A 23,495-nucleotide genomic window follows, 5' to 3' on the forward strand; every position below is an offset into this window, starting at 1 on the left:
CTGTTTCCAATTCTGTGTCTCCCTCTCTCTCTGCCCCTCCCCCGTTCATGCTCTGTCTCTCTCTGTCCCAAAAATAAATAAACGTTGAAAAAAATAAAATAAAATAAAATAAAATAAAATAAAATAAAATATTAGGATTTAAAAAAAAATTTAAAGCAGTATACTACAAATAACTTTATTATAAAAACTTTAAAAATGTATTAAACCAATTCCTAGAAAAGTATAATTTACCAAAACTAATTTAAGAATAAATAGAAAACCTAGTCATATAACTATTTGTTTTAAATGTAGTTTAAACATTTAAACTACATGCCATCTACTCACACCAGTACAAAATTGTACATGCACAAGTTTATTTACAGTAACACTGCAATGGCAAAAGATTATAAACAACCCATATATCCAACATCAGAAGACTAGTTAAGTCATGGTACAACCATATAATGAAATTTTATACAGCTATCAAAAAGAATGGAAAAGTTTTCTATGAACAAAATTGAAAGATGACCAGATACTAAGTTAAAACTTAACTCAAGGTGAAAAATAGTGTGCATAATATACTATGTTCTGTGAAAAGATGTATAAAAATCTATATTTGTATAAATTTGTCTATATTTGCATAAGGAAACTGAAAAGATATCTAAAAATTTAACATTGAATAAGAAGATGGATGACAGAGATTGGAAGGATATTTCTCATTGTAACTCCTTTATCCTTTTTGGGTTTGAACCATGTGAATGTATTACTTAGTTTTCAAATCACATGCTTGAAAGAAAATTAGTATCTTCCCATAGGCCCAGATGAGTTTATAGTTGAGTTCCAAACGTAGAATATATCCAATGGTACAAGGTTAGATGCAATGCCTTCAAAATAAGGAGTAAGAGGATACTGCCTACTATCTTTCTATTCACAATTTTCTCAAGGAACTTGCCAGCATGAGATGACAAAAAGAAAGTAAAATACAATGAAAAGGATTAAAAAAAATTTTAAAGAAGAAAAATTTGCAGAGAAGCTACAATTTTCTATACAGAAATCCTAAAGAATAATCCACATATTATTAGAAAAACAGAATATAAAAAGGTAGCTGGGTATAAGATCCACATATAAAAAACTGGACGTCTATACACAACAAAATATAATTTTTAAGATATATTTACAATAGCAACAAAAAATAGCTTCCCAGAAATGAACTTAATAAAAGATATACAACCATGAAAATTTTAAAAAATAATCTTACTGAAAGACATTAAGAGACAAAGAAAAATATGTCCTATTTATGGATAAGAAAACTCAAAATCTGAGTCATCTCAAGATTCAATAAAATTCCAAACAAAATTTGACATGACATTTGGGGAACTCAACAGGATTAAGTCCAAGATTTATAGGAAAAAGCAGAGCAGAAGAACAGCCAAGTCAGTCCTGAAGAATATGAGGCAAAAACTTGCTCTACCAGGTACCGAGATCCATAAAGCAAAAGGAAGTGTGGTGTTGCTACAGGCATGGATAAACTGGCCAACAGAACAGAACAGGGAATAGAGAAACAAACCCATGCTTAGAAGGAAACTTTGTGATAAAGGTACATTGTAAATCAGAGGGGAAAGTGTGAACTACAGAATAAACAATTATCTAAACAGCAAAATGGTGAGGGAAGGATGAGTCCCTTCTCCATACTATATTTAAAAAAATCCAACTGGGATTAAAAACCTAAATGTGAAAGGCAAATATTCTGTAGAATTTTAAAATTTGAGTTATCTTTTTTTTTTATGCCAAAGAAATCTGACATACAACAAATCCAAAATTGTGTGATAGGTAAGTACAACTACACTAAAATTAAAAGTTTCTATTCATCAAAAGACACTGATAAGAAACTGAAAGGATAATTCACAAACTAGAGAAAATATGTGCAACATATATAATTTATATGTTCCATCCAGAGCTAAGATAAAATGTTACATTGTATCCATTTTCTAAGATAAACAACTGCTAAGTTAGACTTCTACTAACCAGTTAAAAAAATAAAGCTTATCAATAGAAAACATAGGATAAAATAAGCATTTCAGAGGAGAGGAAAAACTGGTACATGAAAATATGCTCAATCTCTTTGGTGATCAGGGACTGACATCTTTCTGGATAAAAACTCCACAACGGCAGAGATCTCAGTCTATTTTGTGAAACAATGTTATTCCAGCACCAGCAGCATCACTTAACATGTTCAACCTAACATGCTCAATAATCGAATGAACAAATGAATAAAGACTCAAAATCCTAGAATGTCAATTATCCTTTAATTCATCTATAGATTTGATACAACCAATAAAAATGCCAGCATTTTTCACAGAAGTCAAGAAGATGACTCTAAATTTTAAAATAAAAAACAAAGAGACAAGAATAGTGAGGTATAACCTCTATAAATAGAGGTATAAACTTATTCTACCAGATATTAAGACTTCTAAAACTACAGTGAGACTGTGTGGTCTTAATATACCTTAGGAGTAACCTACTTACAATCAGGTGAAATCAGTTAAAGGTGTTCTAAAGTTACATGAAAAGACACATACGTGAATGAGCAAACACAAAATATGCAATAAACACATATACCTCAATACATGCTGTTTGGCAGAAACATTAAAATACAAATGGGTAGCTATGACTACTTCATACAACTTCATCCCAACATGTCTTTGCTTGAAATTCAAAATTTTGGAGTATAAACACTTAAGCTGTCTGTTACTGACTACAGAGGCTCTTACAAATAAAAACAAAACCCCCAAATAACATTTTAATTACAATTGCAGACAATCATCTCCTCAAATCTAATATATGACATAAGGAAAAATGAGCTTTTAAAATTATCCCTTAAAGCACTTTAATAATCTGGTGTTCATTTTCAAAATCAACCTAAATGTACCAAAAGGAGCAAAGGCCGACAGTAGAAAATAAGCACTCTCTTTAAAGTTTAAAGTTTTTCCTTAAAATAAGAAAAAAAATAATATATTTTTAGTAAATCAGTATGATGGTGATTTACTCAATTCTTTTTTGAACAGCTGCTTTTGAGCAATTAAATAAAAAAATCTAATGAAACTATTGGTAGAGCACACCTTATTTCCCCCCATGAATCTGTTCCTTTGCCTATGTTCTTAGTTAACAGCAGAATTATAGAACCAAGTAGTAGTCAAAATCCTGGGAGATTTCCGAGATAACTCTCTCCACATCCAGTTACTAACCAGGAGCTGCCAATTTTATCTGCTATATTTTTCATATCCCCCTCTCTTCTGTATCTGAACTGCCAATGCCTTAATTAAAGCAGGTTCCTAACTGGTTTCCATGCTCCCAACTGCATTCTGCTGTAGGCCATCCTTTGAGGACAAGCCTTCTTAAGATACCACTGATCTCACGTTACTTCCTTACTTAAAACAAACACTGACATCTGTGGTCTTTAATAAACTTCAAAAAATTTTAAGCTAAGGGGCTCCTGGGTGTCTCAGTTGGTTGAGCGTCCGACTCTTGATGTTGTCTCAGGTCATGATCCTAGCCAGGGTCGTGGGATCAAGACCCGTGTTGGGCTCTACAGTCAGCGTGAAGCCTGCTTAAGATTCTCTCTCTCTCCCTCTGCCCCTCACACACACTTGTGCTCTCTCTCTCTCTCAAAAAAAAAAAAAAAAAAAAAAAGAAGAAGAAGAAGAAGAAAAAAGAAATATGCTCCTTTTAGCATGTCTCCTTATTCTTACAGTTCCTGAATGCCTTTGCCTTCCTCATTTGTGACTTCCTATGAATCCTTCAAGATTCAGCTCAGGAATTACCTCTTCTAGGAAACCCTCTCATCCTCTCTCACAGGTATATATCATCTATGTTCCTACAATAACCTTTCAGCAATACTTCTTACACTATTTCATAATTGTTTAACTAGACTTATTTTTGTGTGTGGGTGTGACCTTAAAAGGAAAGGCATTTTATCTTCAGTTCTGTATCCCAGGACCTAAGGTAATTATACTACCAGCACCTGTCAATCATAAATGCTTTTTAAGTGACTACATGAACAAATTAATCCTAACATAAAAGCTTACCATAATCTATGTACATACATAGATTAAAGTACATAATTTATTAAATTTTATATTACTTACCAAATTTTAGTGCTGCAAGGATTCAACATATAAAGATCCATATTTTCTATAAGAATAGCAGATGTGCTCTGTTTTAAAAGGGGGGAAGGGAATAGATTACTTATGGGAAAATATTTATTTCAACTCTAAAGACTTCTAGGATTTCTACATTTTTAGATCTTCAAATACTAAGATTCTAAAACATTCATTTGAGAAGAAGGCATAAAAATGGCTGAAGTTTACCAGTTATGTCTGTAAGTGTTAAGTTAGCCTTATGACAAAATGTTTAAAATTAAATGTCTGTTACCATAAAGGAAAAATGATTTTCTATTAGCTATTTCCTTTTTAAAATCTCAAACAGGTTTAAAAGTTAAAAATAAGATGAATGCCCTTCAGTAGATGAACAGAAACTGTGGCACATCCAGACAACAGAATATTATTCAGTGCTAAAAATGTGAAGTCAATCTGAAAAGGTTACATATGGTATGATTCCAACTATGTGACATTCTGGAAAAGACAAAACTATGAAGATACTAAACAGACTGGTGGTTGCCAGGAGTCGAGGGGAGGAGGAATGATAGGTGGAGCACAGAGGATTTTTAGGGCAGTAAAAATACCCTACATGATACTATAATGGTGGGTACATGTCATTACACATTTGCCCAAACCCAAAAACCATATGGTAAGATGAACTCTAAGGTAAACTATGGACTTCAGCTGATAATAATGTGTCAGTGTAAGTTAATCAACTGTAGAAATGTTTCACTCTGGTGGGAGGTATGTTGATAATGGAGGAGACTAAACATGTGTGGGTGTAAGGGGTATATGAGAAATCTCTACCGTTCTTTCCACTTTGCTGTGAATCTATAACTGCTCTAAGAAAATAGTCTTTGAAAGAAAAAAAAGTACAATGTATCAACAGAAGAATTCATACAAGAAAATGTCTCTAAAAGCATAATCCTGCATTTATTAGTGAATCAGAAAAATAGCTGTTAAAATATAGTTCTCAGCAAAATAATATAGATATAGATAGATATTTCTGAGCAAACAGTTGCCTTTATTTAATCAAGTTAGTAGTTTCTTATATATACATATATAAGAAATTTATAGTTAAGTACCTTGGCTTCTGGATTAGCTGCCAAAATTTTGGCACCACATTCTACTGAGGCATAATTATTTCGATTTTTCTGGACTTTTTTTGTCGCATGTAGACCTCCATTAGAAGATGGGTGCATTGACTGACCTGCAGACAAACCTTATTATAAACATATATATATGATGATTATGATTAAAAATACTCCCAGGAAACAATGATCACAAAAGCAGTAAGTTGCTGTCTAGTGAAGACCAGGTTTTAATGCTTAAGAGAATATTTTCAAAACCCATTAAGCAATTCAAACTGCTTTACTTTAATACTTTAAAATATTTCTAAAAAACAAATTACAAAAATCCACATTACTTGATTTATGTCTACTCTCAAAATAAAACTTATCCATGAGAATCAAAATATTGTGCATACATATTTTATTAAGGATGAATGTTGTCCTTCTAACATTAAGAATTTTTAACTCTGAAATAGCCAAAAGAAAGTGTAATATCTTAGTCCAACTCCATTTACAGTTTAAAGCTTTATAACTCAAAAGTTTCCATGCCTCAAATTTCCTTATAAATTGAAATAAACACCACTGCTCTGCCTACTTTATCTTATTTTATCCTCATTTAGTAATTTACAAGAATGGGTTTTAATTAAGATTAAAATTATATAATTATACACAGGTAAATTATATATGTGAAACCAACAGTATCTTGGTAAGTTTCACCTTTAAAAGGCTTTCAAAAGCTTTATTTTACCAACTGTAGACAGAAATGCACATTTAAATCAGTCCTCCCCCTTCAAAAAAAAAAGGCATCACAACGCTTCCATACTTTTTTCTTTTTCTACTTCCATAACTTTCTTCTTCCATTCATCAAATGTTGGTATATCTTCTGGGTCTTTGGGACTTGTTACAGATGTATGGTCAATTTCCCCTGGTTTTGAATAATCAGAACTCTGAAAAAAATGCAAAAGAATACACAAAACACAGTAAGTCATAAAAGAATATACAAATGTTTTTGTGAAATTAAAGTCCAATTTTTATATTTGATAGACAATATTTCAAAAATATGAAAAATGTAAAAAGAAAAGGTTTGGTTTACTTAAAAGTTGAGTTTCTCTTGAAAAAATTGAAATCTTTTACCAAAGCATCACAAAATATATTCTTCACGTTTGCAATATAAGCTAGGCTGTAAAAAACTTTATAATATACCCTAAGCAAACAATTACTTCTACATAAACCATACAAATTAGTAAGTACTATAGTTGTAATGCATCCACCTTAAAATCTAAGTTAAAATAATATATGCATTAAAGAAAGCTAACTAATTTTAGATATAGCATGTTGTTTCTAAAAATTCCTTAACAGGAATTACCACTCTCATAAAAATTTTAAGGTGGATTTAAAAACATAAAGAAACACAAAAAAATCTAAAGAAAAACAAAGCTTTTTAAAGAAACTATAGAAAAATCTTCATATACAAAAGGATTTAACAAGATGAAGAAAGAATAAATCATTAAAAAAAGGCTGATACATTTGGCTGGATTAAAATTTTTAAATTAAGGGGCGCCTGGGTGGCTCAGTCGGTTAGGCGGCCAACTTCAGCTCAGGTCATGATCTCGCGGTCCGTGAGTTCGAGCCCCACGTCAGGCTCTGTGCTGACCGCTCAGAGCCTGGAGCCTGTTTGGGATTCTGTGTCTCCCTCTCTCTCTGACCCTCCCCCGTTCATGCTTGCTCGCTCTCTGTCTCAAAAATAAATAAACGTTAAAAAAAAAAAAATTAAAAAAAAATTTTTAAATTAAACATATCACAAAACCATAAACTACATGGTACAATAAGCCACAAGCTGGAAGAAGTATTTGCAATATATGCAACCAATAAAGGATTACTACCAAATATAAAAACTACCTACATATCAATAATGGAGGAGAGGAACAATAAATTTAGCAAAGAAAAAGTATAAAATAATCGATAATCAAGGAATGCAAATGAAAACCAGAGACAATAAATTATACCAATCTGATGGAGGTTCAAGTGTGGCATGTCTGTTGAACCATAAGACACCTATTAGACTGCTGAAGGGAGTTCTAAATTTAGCAATACTGAGGACACCTGGCTGACTCAGTTGGAAGAGCATGTGACCCTTGATCTCGGAGTCATGAGTTAAGAGCCCCACGTTGGATGTAGAGATTAGTTAAATAAATAAGTAAACTTAAAAAAATTTTTAGCAATATTAACTGAAGATGTGCATACTCTATGAGCCAGTAATTCCACTCCTATGTATTAATATCAGTGGAAACATGCACATGTGACTAAGAAAGTATGCAGGAATGCTTATGGCAGCACTGTTTATAATATCCAGAAATTAGAAACAACCTAAATACCCATGTATTGAAGAACAGATAAATTGTGGTAGTGAAATACAATAGTGAAAACAATTGACAGACAAATCTCAAAAACAATGTTGAGTCACATAATAGTTAAGAAGGAGACCATTTTATACTGCTTCAAAATATGCCAACTAATAGTATGTATTGTTTATAATAATACTTTTGGAAAAAGTTTAAAAACACATTCTTTAAATTTTTTTTTTTTTCAACGTTTATTTATTTTTGGGACAGAGAGAGACAGAGCATGAACGGGGGAGGGGCAGAGAGAGAGGGAGACACAGAATCGGAAACAGGCTCCAGGCTCTGAGCCATCAGCCCAGAGCCTGACGCGGGGCTCGAACTCCCGGACCGCGAGATCGTGACCTGGCTGAAGTCGGCCGCCTAACCGACTGCGCCACCCAGGCGCCCCTAAAAACACATTCTTAAACACACACACACACACTGAATTTTAGATACGTGTTCTATCTGAAGGGAAGAAATATAACTGGGGAAAGGCAAAAATTCAATTTGTAATTTTTTTCTGTAAGCTGAATAATGTATGCAAGGATGTTCATTCCATTATTTATTTCCGTATTCCTAAAACAATGCATAACATATTTACAAACGGTTCCTAGAGAAGTGCACAATATTTATTTAGACAGCTTACTCTGCCAAATAGCACAAGTCTCATATAGTACACATGTGCTATATGGTATAGGGCACATTTTCCCTAATACGAGTACTCACTATATTAAAGCAAACTTTTAAGGACTGACACTAGTATATTAGAATTACACTAATACACTAGAGTATTAGAATTACACAAATACAAATACCCATAATCTCTTGATTATTTTAGATATTTTCTTTGCTGAATATATTGTTCCTCTCCTCCATTACTGATTTGTAGGTAGTCTTTGTAGTTGACGGTAATCCTTATCAGTTGCATATATTGCAAATACTAAGGAAGAGTTAGCAAACTGGTTCCCATACAACCTCTGTGTTGGAGTGTTTTGCAGAACAAACTAACTGACTAATAAAGTATGTGGCTATTAAAAATATATATAGCAGAAAAGTATTACCACTAATTTAAAAATTAAATAAAAACCTACTTTGAACACAATTTATAAAAATGTACCTAGCTGAGACGCTTTTTTCCAGGATATTAATTTATTTAGGAGGTAATTAATACAGTTAAAAATTACAGCCTTTTATCGGTTAAGCGTCCAACTTCGGCTCAGGTCATGATCTCACGGTTTGTGAGTTCAAGCCCCACCTCAGGTTCTGTGCTAACAGCTCAGAGCCTGGAGCCTGCTTCGGATTCTGTGTCTCCCTCTCTGTCTCTTCCCCACTTGCACTCTGTCTCTACCCCTCCCCTGCTCATGCACATGCACGTGCGCTCTCTCTCTCTCTCTTAAAAAGTAAATAAATATTAAAAACAAATTTTTTTTAATAATTCTCGTTGAAGAGCCTAAATTTAACACTGTATGTGGAGTTAAGCTTATATACTGAAGATACTCGAATTTAACAATCATACCTTCTTCTATATAGCTCTCCAAGAAAATGCTTAAATGAGGACTTTATATATCTGGTATCAAACAGCTGACGGTAGCAGAAAACCACTTAATTATAAAATACCAAAGACATTTCACATTTGGAACAACTTCATGTATGAACAATATACTGGAGACCACTTGATCTCAGAAAGCACAGCTCACTCCTCAATTCCATATTCCTCATTAACTACATAATCCCTGTTTTTATGGCAAATATGGTTAGCAAATTGCAAGATTAACAAAAAATAAAAATACATATAATAAAGTAGGAAATAGTGCAAGTTATATACCTACCTCATTTTTTAAATTATCTGAAGCATTCAATGCAGATTTTGGATCACCACTACCCTGATCACTTGCTGAAACCTTTGATTCAAATTCTGATTTTGTTATTTTTCCTTTGCCATGTGAAGATGACACATTTTCTATATGCTGGCCAACAAGGCTATTTGAAACCAAAAAGACATATTAAAAAATTTCAGCTGAATAACAAGTTTATGCAATCTAATCTGTTACAACTATCATGTACAAAGTAAACCAAGAAAGGAGCACAAAGGGATTAGCTTTCTCTCAATCATAAAGTGGAATTAAGTATGCACCAAAGTCCATTCAAACATGACACTGCTATTATTACAGAATTATAAAAGGGAAAACAATGGCTCACACCCACCTTTCAGGTGGACTAACAAAGGAAGGCTGGTCAACCGGAGTATTTGCATCAAGAACCTCACCAACATCGCAATCGGTTTCAGACTGCTCAGTTTCACTTGGCTTGGTTATAGGAATAGTACCAGACTTTTCTATTTCACTAAAAATAGAAACAAAAAATACAATCTGGCAATTCAATGAACATAATGTGGCATAAGTTAAAAATGGTATTAGTGATTTTCAAAACATAATCTAAGACAGGAGAATTCTTTACAGTTTGGCAGGCTGTTTTCAAGAGTTCACTTATTTCAAATCACATAAAGTCAACTGCTGACTCTTGATCTGTTAATGCCCTTGGCCTTTAAATAGCTAACTGCTAAGTTTTAAAACAAAATATCATACATTAGTGCTTGGTCTCATAAAAAATAAGATTTTAAAATTATTTATTTTAACTGCATCTTCCTAATGGGTCCTTTCCAGGTTAGTATATTCTACCAATATTAGTTGTTGCCTATAGTATCAAAAAATAATCTATTATCTCTATTAACATTTCAACTGAAGTTCGTAAGACACTTTTAGAATTTCACTTAAAAAACACATACCCTAATATGTTCTGCTACTCACTTCCAATTCACGAAGCAGTCATGTTCAGGATAAAGGGAAAATAAGATGTACTGTCTATATATATAATATTTAGCCTTAAATTCTTTCTGGAATAAGTATTATTAAATACTGTCCATTATTTCTAAGCCTGTCTTCTGTTTCTTTCTTCCTTACCTAGGATAAACACCTAAATGAAAACTCTAACATCTTTAAGTAAAACTCCTTCACCCCAGTCCCCTAAGTTCTTGAGAAGAATTAAGTGGTTTTAAAAGTACTTATGATAGGGCACTTGGGTGGCTCAGTCTGTTAAGAGTCCGACTTTGGCTCAGGTCATGATCTCGCAGTTTGTGAGTTCAAGCCCCATGTCAGGCTCTGTGCTGACAGCTCAGAACCTGGAGCCTGCTTCAGATTCTTTATCTCCCTCTCTCTCTCTCTGCCCCTCCCCCACTCCCTCCCTCTCTCTCTCTCTCTCTCAAGAGTAAATAAACAGTAATAAAAATTTGGGGTGGGGGGGAACCTGGGTGGCTCAGTCAGTTGAGCGTCCTACTTCGGCTCAGGTTATAATTTCAGTGCTCGTGGATTCGAGCCCCATGATGGGCTCTGTGCTGATAGCTCACAGCCTGGAGCCTTATTTATATAAATAAACATTTTTTAAAAATTTAATATTTTTAATAAAAAAATAAAAATAAAATTACTTGTAGTTAAAAAAAAGTAATGATAATAATATTAACTGACACATATATTTTTACTATGTACCAGATATTACCCTATCCAATTTTTAAATATATATTAATTCATTTGATATAGGAAATGATTAATGCAGTATGAAGGGAATTTGTTCTTTGTAGTGTTGCTGTAAGGAGCTAGAAGAGTACATAATCGATTTTCTAAATGAAAGAAACCTTAGATCTACAAATTCTGAGTATTTACTATCAAGTTTGAACAAGGGAGCTATTCGCAAAAAGACAGACCTACCAATGGAATGCTGCAGTAATACTTGATGGAAGTGAATAATCTGACATTTGAATCTGATAATTATAAGGAAGATTACTCAAATAAGCAGTTACTTAAACAAGTAGAACCTCACTTTATGGGATGTAGATTTCATAGCTAGGATCTACTTCACTGAGTTTGGAAGCAGAATAAACACTGGTTATATCATAAGACCATTACATTAAAATAAAATCATTATGCAAAACAAGGCATCATAACTTAGGTCTGCTACATAGCCTAAACTTCAAATCTGAATTTCAAGCTGCCTTATGTGATAAGACATTTTTCCATCATTAATCTAATGAGATTCTCTTTTTTTCTTTGTAATGACTTACTCAAGCTTTGAGATTGGAGTGATCTCTGAGGTAGATGAGCTGGAAATATTTTCAATGTTTTCACTGCCCACAGTTACACTGGAAGAATCTTCATGTAGATCAACTGGAGGGAGTGTCTCAATCACAGATGGACTTAACTTTTTTGACTCTGCAATCTGTTTAAAAAAAAAGTTACATTAAATGTGGAGGTTAATAAATGATCTCTTTAGCTATACAGGATTTTATAAAATTATGTCTCAAAAGTGACAGTACCAAGAATGTACTTTTATAAAAATCCTTTCTTCTAACATTACCCCCCAAGGAATACATTTCATATTAAAATACAAGCTCTAGCCATTTTTCCTGGCATTTCACAAACTAGGACAAAGAAACCTGTCTTCCTTCTTTCCTATTTTCTATCAGGACCCACATATATTTCCCTCTTACTGTAATTAATGCTAGCAGCAACACAGAAATCATATGTAAATATGAAAAATAGTACAATACATACTTCTTGCCCTACAGTTTAGAAGATAACGTGCATATAAGTGAAATAAGTCATACAGAGAAAGACAGATACCATATGTTTTCACTCTTATGTGGATCCTGAGAAACTTAACAGAAGTCCATGGGGGAGGGGAAGAAAAAAAAAAAAGAGGTTAGAGAGGGAGAGAACCAAAGCATAAGAGGCTCTTAAAAACTGAGAACAAACTGAAGGTTGATGGGGGGTGGGAGGGAAGGGAGGGTGGGTGATGGGTACTGAGGAGGGCACCTTTTGGAATGAGCACTGGGTGTTGTATGGAAACCAATTTGACAATAAATTTCATATTAAAAAAAAAAGATAACGTGCATAAATAAAGAACAACACAGAGCATGTACACACAAGTACACAAGTACAATTACAATGCAATACATGATTCTCACTGCTCCTTCAGTGAGCAATGATGCTCTGGGCCATTCACCCCTCCAAAACACAATCTGAAATCTACCTAATACCACTCATATTTGAAACCTCTATCAGCACATTCTCTCCCACAACCAATACTAAATAGAATTAACCTTTCCTTTTCCTCTATGCCTCCACTATTCTCTTCTATACAGCACCTCAAACACCTTAATTGCCGTATTTATGTCTCTTCTTCTTCAAGTATACTATAAACATCTTGAGTAAGAACTGTGTTCTCTTGATCTTCATGTTCCATAGCACACAGTAGACATTTAATGCTTATTAAGTATCAAGTGAGAGGTACTCAAGCTCAGTTCAAAGAAAACAGAAACTATGGACTATTCCAGACTAGAAGAAAGAGGACTGTAAAGAAAAAGAGGACCAATATGGGAGCAGAAAGGAAACACAAGGTATAGAGTCCAAAGTATACAAAATATGATCATTTGGGGAATTATTTACACTGAAATGAAAAATTCACAAAGGAATACAAATAGTTTGTATTTTATGGTGGAAGCCTTGAGAAAAGGAATAGTAACATTATCATTTTAATATGTATTCAATGTAAAAAAAAAATCAATGAGATAGTTTATACTTTTTTTTTTTTAATTAAGTCTCCAAAATCCAATATGTATTTATAGCAAGTCTCTATTTGGACTGGTTGCATTTCCAGTGCTCAAGAGCCACGTGTAGCTAGTGGCTACTATACTGAATAACATAGGTCTATAAGACGCAGTAAGCACTTCAAAGTATTTGAACATGATTACACCATGATAAAAATTCTAGAGAATGGACAATGGCAGGACTGTTCAGGAATAGTCATATAACCAGAAGGGTAACAGAGAACACTTTCTTACTCTACTGTACAAACATTTGACAAACATCTTCCAGAATCCAATAATATGAAACACTATTTGTACTTAGTCCAATTAAGTCATAAACTAACTCTAACTGTATTTTTAAAAAAAGAATCCTCCCTCATTTTGAGCTGAAGTTTGCTTTTGTTACTACTTGAGATACTTAATTTTTCCTTAGTCTTTCTTCCTCCAGATCAAATATGCCTAGTTCCTTCAGCTATTCCTGATATTAAATGGGTTCCAGATGCTTCAGCATTCCAGTCAGCTTATATTCTTGTCTAGTTTTTAATATCTTTCATAAAATCTGGCATATAAAATAGAAAATAATATTCATGATGTAATATAAAAGGAAAAGGGAAAACATATTTTAACCTATAATTAATTCATATTCCACATTGAGTGACAAAAGTTTGGTATAAAAACATTCTTTGTTTTATATACAAATACTTCCTTTTAAGTTAGAAAACAATTTCCTGACATCTAAAAACCTAAAGAGACAAAGATACATTACAGTGAGCCAAAATGGAACCTAAAAAGAAATGAGAACTTATACCCAAACTTTTACTACAAAGAAAATGGTCACATTTATTATTAAATCTGCAATTTTGCATTTTCTCAAAAGCAGTACTCTTAGCAGGTGAACAGTATTAAGGCCAACAGCACAATTCAAAAAGAAAAAATAAAAATTCACAATATGATGACCAAACAGAAGTTTTCTATCTTGCAAAGTAGTTTTAAAAGACACATCATCAAAAATCAAAGCAACACAGCTTACTTGTACATCCACAGCAGAGTCATCTTTCAATTTATGTTCTTCTGGAGGAATAGGTAAGTTTGAACCCACTTTTTCCGATAATTCGGCATTGATAGGTCCCTCTCTTTCATCCTATATCGCAACAAAGAAAAAAGGCTAACTGATAAAATTGTTTCACAAAACAGTCCTAAGCAATATTATATACTTTACAACCACAACACTGTCTTGTATGCACTTGACTGTAATTACTTTAACTTGTTTACACGGTTATTGTCCATCTTCCTGCATCCCCTTCCTTGCCACCACAGTGAAAACGTACACTAAATGAGTTCAAGACCCTCATTTGATTTCTTAATAAGCACTTTAGTCCTACCACCCAGCACTATGTATGTAGCAGGATCTCTAATAAGTGAAAGTACATACAGCTCTTTGTGCCATCTCTTTTGACACTTACTTTCAAGTTAGGATTTCAGGTTTAAATATATTTTCTAGGTATACATTTCATAAAAGCAAAGTTCACATTCTTTGTTTATCTAAACAATATATACCAGGTACCTAAACGTTTGCTGAGTTATGTTTCCCCCCTAAATGTTTTGCTTATATTTACTCTCACAACATTTAAGTCTTCAAATTTCTTGTCACAGATTAGATCAAAGTCTCATAGACTGTGGGTGAAAGTATGAAATTATACTCTTCTTAAAGAGATACTCATTATTTGACATATTCAGCTTAATACAGAAGAACTGAAAATGAGGACTGGTAAATAGTTGCTTTTCATAAATCTTTGACAACTATAACTTCATCTATTAAAAGGCGTATAACAACATTCTGATATAGTGCTCTCAAACATCACTCCATCACACACACATAGACACACACTCTCTCACACAGAACAGGATATTTGGACACAGAAGTCCAAGGTATGTTTTTAGTTAACTTCAGCTACTTTACCTCTTATTCCTCTATGAAAAATCATCTCCCTTTTCTTCTACAAAATTTTAGTTCCATTTTTTCCTGATAATTGCTACTAGACTCAGAAAGCACACATAAAAAATAATTTTGCCTCAATTTTATTTTTATTTATTACAGAGAGAAATAAGGGAATATTAGCATTATTATTTTAATTTGGGGCGCCTGGGTGGCGCAGTCGGTTAAGCGTCCCACTTCGGCTCAGGTCATGATCTCACAGTCCGTGAGTTCGAGCCCCGCGTCGGGCTCTGTGCTGACAGCTCAGAGCCTGGAGCCTGTTTCAGATTCTGTGTCTCCCTCTCTCTGACCCTCCCCTGTTCATGCTCTGTCTCTCCCTGTCTCAAAAATAAATAAAATGTTAAAAAAAATTTTTTGGGGGGCGCCTGGGTGGCTCAGTCGGTTAAGCGGCTGACTTCGGCTCAGGTCATGATCTCGCGGTCCGTGAGTTCGAGCCCCGCGTCGGGCTCTGTGCTGACAGCTCAGAATCTGGAGCCCGTTTAAGATTCTGTGTCTCCCTCTCTCTCTGACCCTCCCCCGTTCATGCTCTGTCTCTCTCTCTCAAAAATAAATAAACGTTAAAAAAAATTTAAAAAAATTTTTTTTTTTTAGAGAAAAATGACTCCCTTTGTCCTCCAGTGGTTCTGTTGAGAGGTCTTTTTGGTTATACCAATGTATGAAAAAGGGCATTCATTACTCTGGATGAAGTATGTAATAAGAATTTTTGTTTTTAGTATCTTAAAAGGTTGCTTGGCCCTATAAAAGGTAGTCTTCAGAGAGGAGACTGATCGTTCTTGGGTGAATATAGGCTCCAATATGGGAAAATACCATGGGACTATGGAGCAACAAGTGTGAAATGCCAACTTGGACAGGGAGAATGGACTCTCATTCGTGGGCTCGGATTAAAGTTATCTTTAAGAACCATTAGAAAAGTGACTAAACATGAGAATATGAAATAAAACAAGCATGTCTTTAATATCCAATTCACAGGGAACAGTGACTGTGTGGCCAGACACTCTTGTAAATCTATCTCCTCCAGAGCTCTCCTCTTACCCCTCTAGTTAACTGGAGGGACTAACAGCATTCAAAATAAAAACATTTACAATTAAAAAAAAAAAAAGAGAGAGATTCAGCAGCAGTCTTCAGAATTTTAAACGCTCCACCACAGAAATATATCCTCGTTAACTCCAAAATTTGCATAATCCACTCTAAATGTCATGCCAACCATCCAGGCATGTAATTATAAATCTGTATTTCCACACACACACGCATACACAAGCACATGTGCATATACATAGCTGAGAAACAATGCAAAAGTTTGTCAATAAAGAAATATTTAATAAATTATGAAATATCTATATGAATGAATAAAAATGTAGCCATCATAAGAATATAACATAAAAAGGAGTCCATGAGATATTACTGGGGCAGAGGGAAAAGTCAATTTGTAGAATATTTATAATGTGACATTTCATGGAAAATAAAAATATTAATCTGTGTGCCATATAATGGCATATAGATAACTACAAAAAAAACTGTCTCAATCTTTTCACAAGAAACAGTAAATTATGGCTCCTTTGGAGAGGAAAATAGAATATAAACATAAATATTTTACAGTTGGTATAAATGACTTCTATACAGTTGATCCTTAAACAATGCAGGGGTTAGGGATACCAAGCCCTAGCACAGTCAAAAATCTCTCTATAACTTTTGACTCCCCCAAAACTTAACTTCTAATAGCTTGTTGTTGACCAAAGCTGTACCAATAATATAAGCAGTAAATTACCACATATTTCATATATTATACACAATATACATTTTTACAATGAAGTAAAAGCTAGAGAAGGGGTGCCTGGGTGGCTCATTCGGTTAAGCATCCGACTCTTGATTTTGGCTCAGAGGTCATGATCTCACAGTTTGTGAGTTTGAGCCCCATGTGGGGTTCCACGCTGTCATCTCGGAGCCTGCTTGGGATTCTCTCTCTCCCTCTGCCCCTTCCCCACTCACACACAAGCATGCTCGAAAGAAAGAAAGAAAGAAAGAAAGAAAGAAAGAAAGAAAGAAAGAAAGAAAGAAAAGAAAAGAAAAGAAAATAAAGACAGACTTAAAGAAGCTAGAGAAAAGAAAATGTTAAGAAAATCATAAGAGAAAATACATTTACAGTACTGTACCATAAAAAATCTGCATATTAGTATGGACACACACAACTCAAGCCCATGTCATTCAAGGGTCAACTGTATTTTAAAATATATATATTGATAGGGGGAAGCCAAATCTAGTCAATACTCACCTTTTATCATTTAAAATGATACAATAATAAATGATTTAAAGATCTGGTCTGGTTTTTTGGACTCTCTATTCACTCCATCAAATTATATAAAAAACTACATAACCACTGACTGCAGACTCTCCCTATAATCCTGATTTTTAAGTTCTTATAATAAAACTGGTGTTTCTTTTGAAACCCTTTAACTAATTAGAGCATTAAAAAGTGAGCCACTGGTTTTCAGTTTTCTGAATAGGTATTATTTTCCTCCTTACTCTAGGACTAAGGATGTTAGAACATTCTAAACATAAGCAAAAAGAATAAACATATAAATATTTCAGAGATAGCTTACTTTCAGAATTACCTGAGTAACTCCTCAGATTACAGTGAGAATTACAAATCACCAAAAATTATGACATAGTATTTCTGAAATTACTTTTATTCCGAATGTTTTGAGGAAGTCTTAGAAAGCTGACACACAAATTACATTGTCAACTTTATTTAAGGTACCTTTTTCTGGAATTGTACATCTTCATTTTCTAGTGCACAATTGTCATCTTGAGAGTAATATGATGAAGCTGAAGAACTCTCTTTACAACATACACGCCAACTGGGAAGCCTGTAAAACATCCACCACCACCAAAAGAAAGAAAGAAGGAAAAGTTGTTAAGCCAACACATTCCCTACCATGGGCTAGAATTTGAGGCAATAAACAAATAGATGGCTCTTACACTAATGCCCTAAAGAACTTAACAATTTAATGAAGACAAATATACATAAGACGAGGGTTTTTATTTAATGCCCTGAAAACAAAAACCATAAACTGTGTTATCAGCATCCCAAATTAAGGCATTATGAATTTCATAAAGGTGAAACAGTAAGGCCTTCACAAAAGGAGTGTCTGAAAATTATCACAAAAGGAACAGAAAAAGTTGTCAAAGGGCTAACACCCTCAGAAAGTACCAGATGCCAATAATATTTGAAATTTTACTAAATACTTAAGAAGAGATAACTCTAAGCTACCTAAACTATTTCAAAGCACAGAAGTACAGCTTCCAAAATATTTTTATATAGGAACATGGTAGTGATATCCAAAATTAAGAGAAAGAGCACACACAAGTGAATACTACAGGTTAATACAACTTAGGAAATAGGACACGAAAAGTCTAAATGAAACAATAAAAAAATAGTCTTTAAGGACATACCAAAGAAATAATATACCACTGTTATGATCAAGTAGAGTTTAGCTCTGATAGTCAAAAGCGGTCGAAATAATAGAATCTGTTTATTTAGTTTACCATGCAAAAAAATATCAAGGAAAAATATGATTATCTTCATAGTCACTGAAAGACATCTGATAAACTTACACATCCATCAAGATTTTTTTAAATAGGAAAAAGCAGATGTTTACCATGGAAACATATATTCATAATACACAAGCCTGAAAGTCAGTACCAAACTTAGTGAAGCAACTTAAAAATAACCCTATTTAGATCTGAAACAAGACAAGAATGTCCATTATTGCTAGTATTACATAATATGATAAAGGATATAAAAATGGAAAAAGAGACAATAAAATCATCATTAATTGCAGATAATGAGTTTATACAGGTGGAAAATTAAAAAGAACCACCTATTAAAAGATATCTTGGGTATAAAAATTATATTCTTAGGTATAAAATTAAGAATCAGGGGTGCCTGAGTGGCTCAGTAAGTTGAGCGTCCAAGTCTTGATTTCAGCTCAGGTAAAGATTCCAGTGTCGTGGGATCTAGCCCCGCATCAGGCTCTGCACTGAGCATGGAGCCTGCTTAAGATTCTCTCTCCCTCAGTCCCTCTCCCCTGCTCACGTGCTTACTCTCTCAAATAAATAAAATAAATAAACAAACAAACAGAATCAACTCAACTCTACTAAAACCATCACAACCAGTTACAAGATGAAATAGAAGAAAAATACCCATTTGTAAAGAAACAATACTAAAATATACACTTAGCTACAAATCAAAACCACAATGAGATACCACCACACACCTGTCAGAATGGCTAAAATTAACAACTCAGGAAACAACAGATGTTGGTGATAAGCAGATGCAGAGAAAGGGGAACACTTTTACACTGCTGGTGGGAATGCAAACTGGTGCAGCCACTCTGGAAAACAGTATGGAGGTTCCTCAAAAAATTAAAAATAGAGCTACCCTATGACCCAGCAATTGCACTACTAGGTATTTACCCAAAGGATACAAAAATGCTGATATGAAGGGGTACATGCACCCCAATGTTTACAGCCACACTATCAACAATAGCCGAATTATGGAAAGAGCCCAAATGTCCATTGACTGATGAATGGATTAAAAAGATGTGTATACACACACACACACACACACACACACACACACACACACACACACACACTGGAATATTACTTGGCAATCAAAAAGAATGAAATCTTGCCATTTGCAACAATGTGGATGGAACTAGAATGTATTATGTTAAGCGAAATAGAGAAAGATAAATATATGATTTCACTCATATGTGGCATTTAAGAAACAAAAGAGATGAACATAGGGGAAGGGAAAGAAAAATAAGATAAAAACAGAGAGGGAGGCAAACCATAAGAGACTGTTAAGTACAGAGAACAAACTAAGGGTTTTTGGAGGGGTACTGGGTGGGGGGATGGGCTAAATGGGTGATGGGCACTAAGGAGGGCACTTGGGATGAGCGCTGGGTGATATCTGTCAGTAATGAATCACTAAATTGTACTCTTGAAACATTACACTGTATGTTAACTAACTTGGATTTAGTAAATTTAAAAATAAATAAAATAAAATATAAACTTAGCAAGAAATGTTCTATTAAGTAGAACTGCTTCAAATTGCCAATATTTGACAATTCTCTGACATGGAAAAGTCAAATTATATGATTCAAGTTAGTATATACAGAAGATTTGAAAGATATTTAAGAGCTAAAGATGTTTTTAAGGAGACAGGCTGACTCTAAAGTTTATATAAACAGTAAGAATAGTCAAGAAGATTTTAATTTGAGGAAACTAGATGTCTGTGAAACCACAATGGTTACAACAATATGGTACTGAGATTAGAGGGGGAAAGAGAATCCCCAGGGTGACTGGAAATAGAAATCCTAGGATGACAGCTATACACAGAGAACAGAGGGCAATCTGTCTAAATTGGAGGTAATGAGAAACTCTTAGAAGAACCTTCTTTCAGAGGATGAAACTGACAGCATACCTGACAGGTCTTTGAAAATCTTAACTACAGATTTATGTAACTGGCAGACAGTTTGTAATTAAATAGAAACATAAAGGGTGCCTGGATGGCTCAGTCAGTTAAGCACTGATTTTTGCTCAGGTCATGTGATCTTACGGTTGGTAAGACTGAGCCCTGAGTAGGGCTCTGCGCTGATAGCTCTAAGCCTGCTTGAGATTCTCTCTCCTTCTCTATGCCCCTCCCCCACTTGAGCACAAACACATGAGCACTCTTTCTCTCTCAAAAATAAACATTTAAAACATAAATTCCTTGAGAACCAATTCCTAACCACTTTAACCTCACCCCACAAAGCCAAAACTTGCAAATATAAGGTGCTTAATAAATATTTGTTAAATGAATGAAAGGTCTGTGGAGAACTGTTTTGTAGCACACACCAGAGGGAAATTCAGTCATTTTTTATTCCTCTCCCATCACCATGTCACCTCACCACTACCACTCCCCAAACTCATCCACCCACCACTTCATCACACACATAAACTCAAAAAAAGAGAGTCTGGAGACTAAGAGGATATTTATCCTTTTTTGTCAGCTTCTCCCTACCAATGTGGCATGGATTTGCCATTCATAAAGAAAGGTATCAACTATATGATTAAACAAAAATCACATTTGAGTGCCATTTAGGATACCAAGCTTTACACACTTTAGTGAAACAGGAGTATCATATATGCTAGTTATTATGCTTACAGAAAATACTCACTAACATCCAGTCTGAAAGCCTTACTAGTCACAAGTACCAGTAGTTATAAAGTATGTGTGTGTGTGCATGCTTTTCAAAGAAAAATGACCATCTGACATCTTGAGCAAGAAAAATGTTTAAAGGATTAAAAACAGTAAATCTATAACAAAATCAACCAAAGTAGAATCTACATGGCTGAAAAGTCGTCTTTAAAAGAAAACTTACGTTAAGCAGATTTTAAATTTAAAATTTTTCTTTACGCAAACTTGGAAAAGGAATTTTTTTGGTAACTTTATGTACTTATTATCTTATCATTATGGTAGTGTCACAAATGTTCTGCCAATCAAATTGTCATTTCCTTTTACATGTAGTTGATGTTCTAATCTAAATGATACAACCAATCAATATACTTAGAAAACCTAGCAAAGGCATATGGCAAATAGTCAATAAATACTCAAGTGATTTCTTCTTCCAAACTTTTTAAAAACCATTTTCAACTAAAAATATGTGTATGAATATGTTCATATATATATATGTATATACATATATATATATATACACATACACATATGTATATGTGTGTATATATATATACATACATATATATATACATATACACACACACACACACATATACACTGAATATGTAGAATATTCTTATGGAAAACAAATCATTTTCTGGGTAGGAATTTTGAGGGTAGGGTGGGAGGGGTAAAAATACCATCAATCTAGCTTTGTGTTCTCTAGCTTTAGGTTATCTTTAACAGAGAACTACACACACACACACACACACACACACACACACGCACAAACCCAAACAGCGTCTCAAGAACTAAGAAATATAACAAATCAGTTTTATCTATACAAGTAACTGTACATTAAAAAAAAAAAGTTTTGCAAACAGGGGACCAAATTACCAAAGATTAGTACTATTTTCCAAAACTTAAAACATGAAGAAAAACTTACAGGAACCATTAAATCAATCAACAAATTTCATAAAAATTTAGTCAAAACCAAAATGAGATCAAATTTCAGCTGATAGTTAGAATGACCTAATTTTTAAAATTTTATTTAAGAGCTGAAATTGCCACATAATTTCCTCAAGACCTTTAAACATCAACGAATTCAAAAGCTCTGGACTTCAGCAAATAATTATTAGGGTCTGATGGGAGGTGAAAAATAATAGAAATAAAATTTAAGTTGGAATAGCATTCCTGTTAAGAACATGCCTAGTGGGGCGCCTGGGTGGTGCAGTCGGTTAAGCGTCCGACTTCAGCCAGGTCACGATCTCGTGGTCCGTGAGTTCGAGCCCCGCGTCAGGCTCTGGGCTGATGGCTCAGAGCCTGGAGCCTGTTTCCGATTCTGTGTCTCCCTCTCTCTCGGCCCCTCCCCTGTTCATGCTCTGTCTCTCTCTGTCCCAAAAATAAATAAACGTTGAAAAAAAAAGAAAAAAGAAAAAGAAAAAGAACAAGAACATGCCTAGTGTGTGTGTGGCTATCTTTCATGGACCTTCTTTTATTAAAGTACTTCCTGGGGCAGCTCAGTCAGTTAAGCATCCAACTCTTGATTTTGGCTCAGGTCATGATCTCAAGGTTCGTGAGATCAAGCCTCGCTTCGGGCTCTGTGTTGACACTGTGGAGCCAGCTTGGGATTCTCTCCCCACCCCCCTCTGCTCCTACCCTGCTCATGTTTGTACTCTTTCTCAAAATAAATAAAATGAACTTAAAAAATAACTTCCTGATAAAGGGCCTAAAAAAGTCATAGCCTTGATAGATAGATAGATAGAGCAATAGATTGAAAGATCTCCACTACATCAGTTATGTTATGGTGTACAATTACAAATACTACTATAATTTACAGGCAAGGTTTCAAATCATGACCACCAATGTTGAATTTAATACTCATTATAACTACTAGTGGAGAAAAAAAAAATAAAATTTCATAGAAGGGATGTAGTAATGGAAATCTTTCCATTCCTTCAGGAGGTCATGATAACGGAGGTATATGGCAAAGATGTGCAGAGGTGCATAATATTACAAGATACATTCGACTGTGACAATTTGCTAGTTGG

At 34.1% G+C, this 23,495-nt stretch overlaps 1 protein-coding gene across 10 annotated transcripts in view; it reads right to left on the reverse strand.

The window, feature by feature from the left end:
• The window catches only part of SUCO (SUN domain containing ossification factor), a 92,954-nt gene that overhangs the window by 48,049 nt on the left and 21,410 nt on the right, over positions 1-23,495 (reverse strand). For 3 of the 10 annotated variants that reach the window (XR_006705902.1, XM_045452898.1, XM_045452902.1), the window contains exons 2-9: positions 17,977-18,085; positions 14,256-14,366; positions 11,702-11,859; positions 9,793-9,930; positions 9,417-9,567; positions 6,030-6,153; positions 5,222-5,358; positions 4,125-4,192 (exon numbers count right to left, since the gene is read on the reverse strand). Coding sequence is in view for 8 of the 10 variants with exons in the window: in XM_045452898.1 (XP_045308854.1) it covers positions 4,125-4,192; positions 5,222-5,358; positions 6,030-6,153; positions 9,417-9,567; positions 9,793-9,930; positions 11,702-11,859; positions 14,256-14,366; positions 17,977-18,085 (996 nt within the window). In the remaining 2 variants the exon portion in view is untranslated. The remainder of the gene's footprint in view (positions 1-4,124; positions 4,193-5,221; positions 5,359-6,029; positions 6,154-9,416; positions 9,568-9,792; positions 9,931-11,701; positions 11,860-14,255; positions 14,367-17,976; positions 18,086-23,495) is intronic. The other 7 variants (XR_006705903.1, XM_045452901.1, XM_045452897.1 and 4 more) reach the window with 3 other exon arrangements.

This window comes from Leopardus geoffroyi, chromosome C3, assembly GCF_018350155.1.
Source record: "Leopardus geoffroyi isolate Oge1 chromosome C3, O.geoffroyi_Oge1_pat1.0, whole genome shotgun sequence".
Lineage (NCBI taxonomy): Eukaryota > Metazoa > Chordata > Mammalia > Carnivora > Felidae > Leopardus > Leopardus geoffroyi.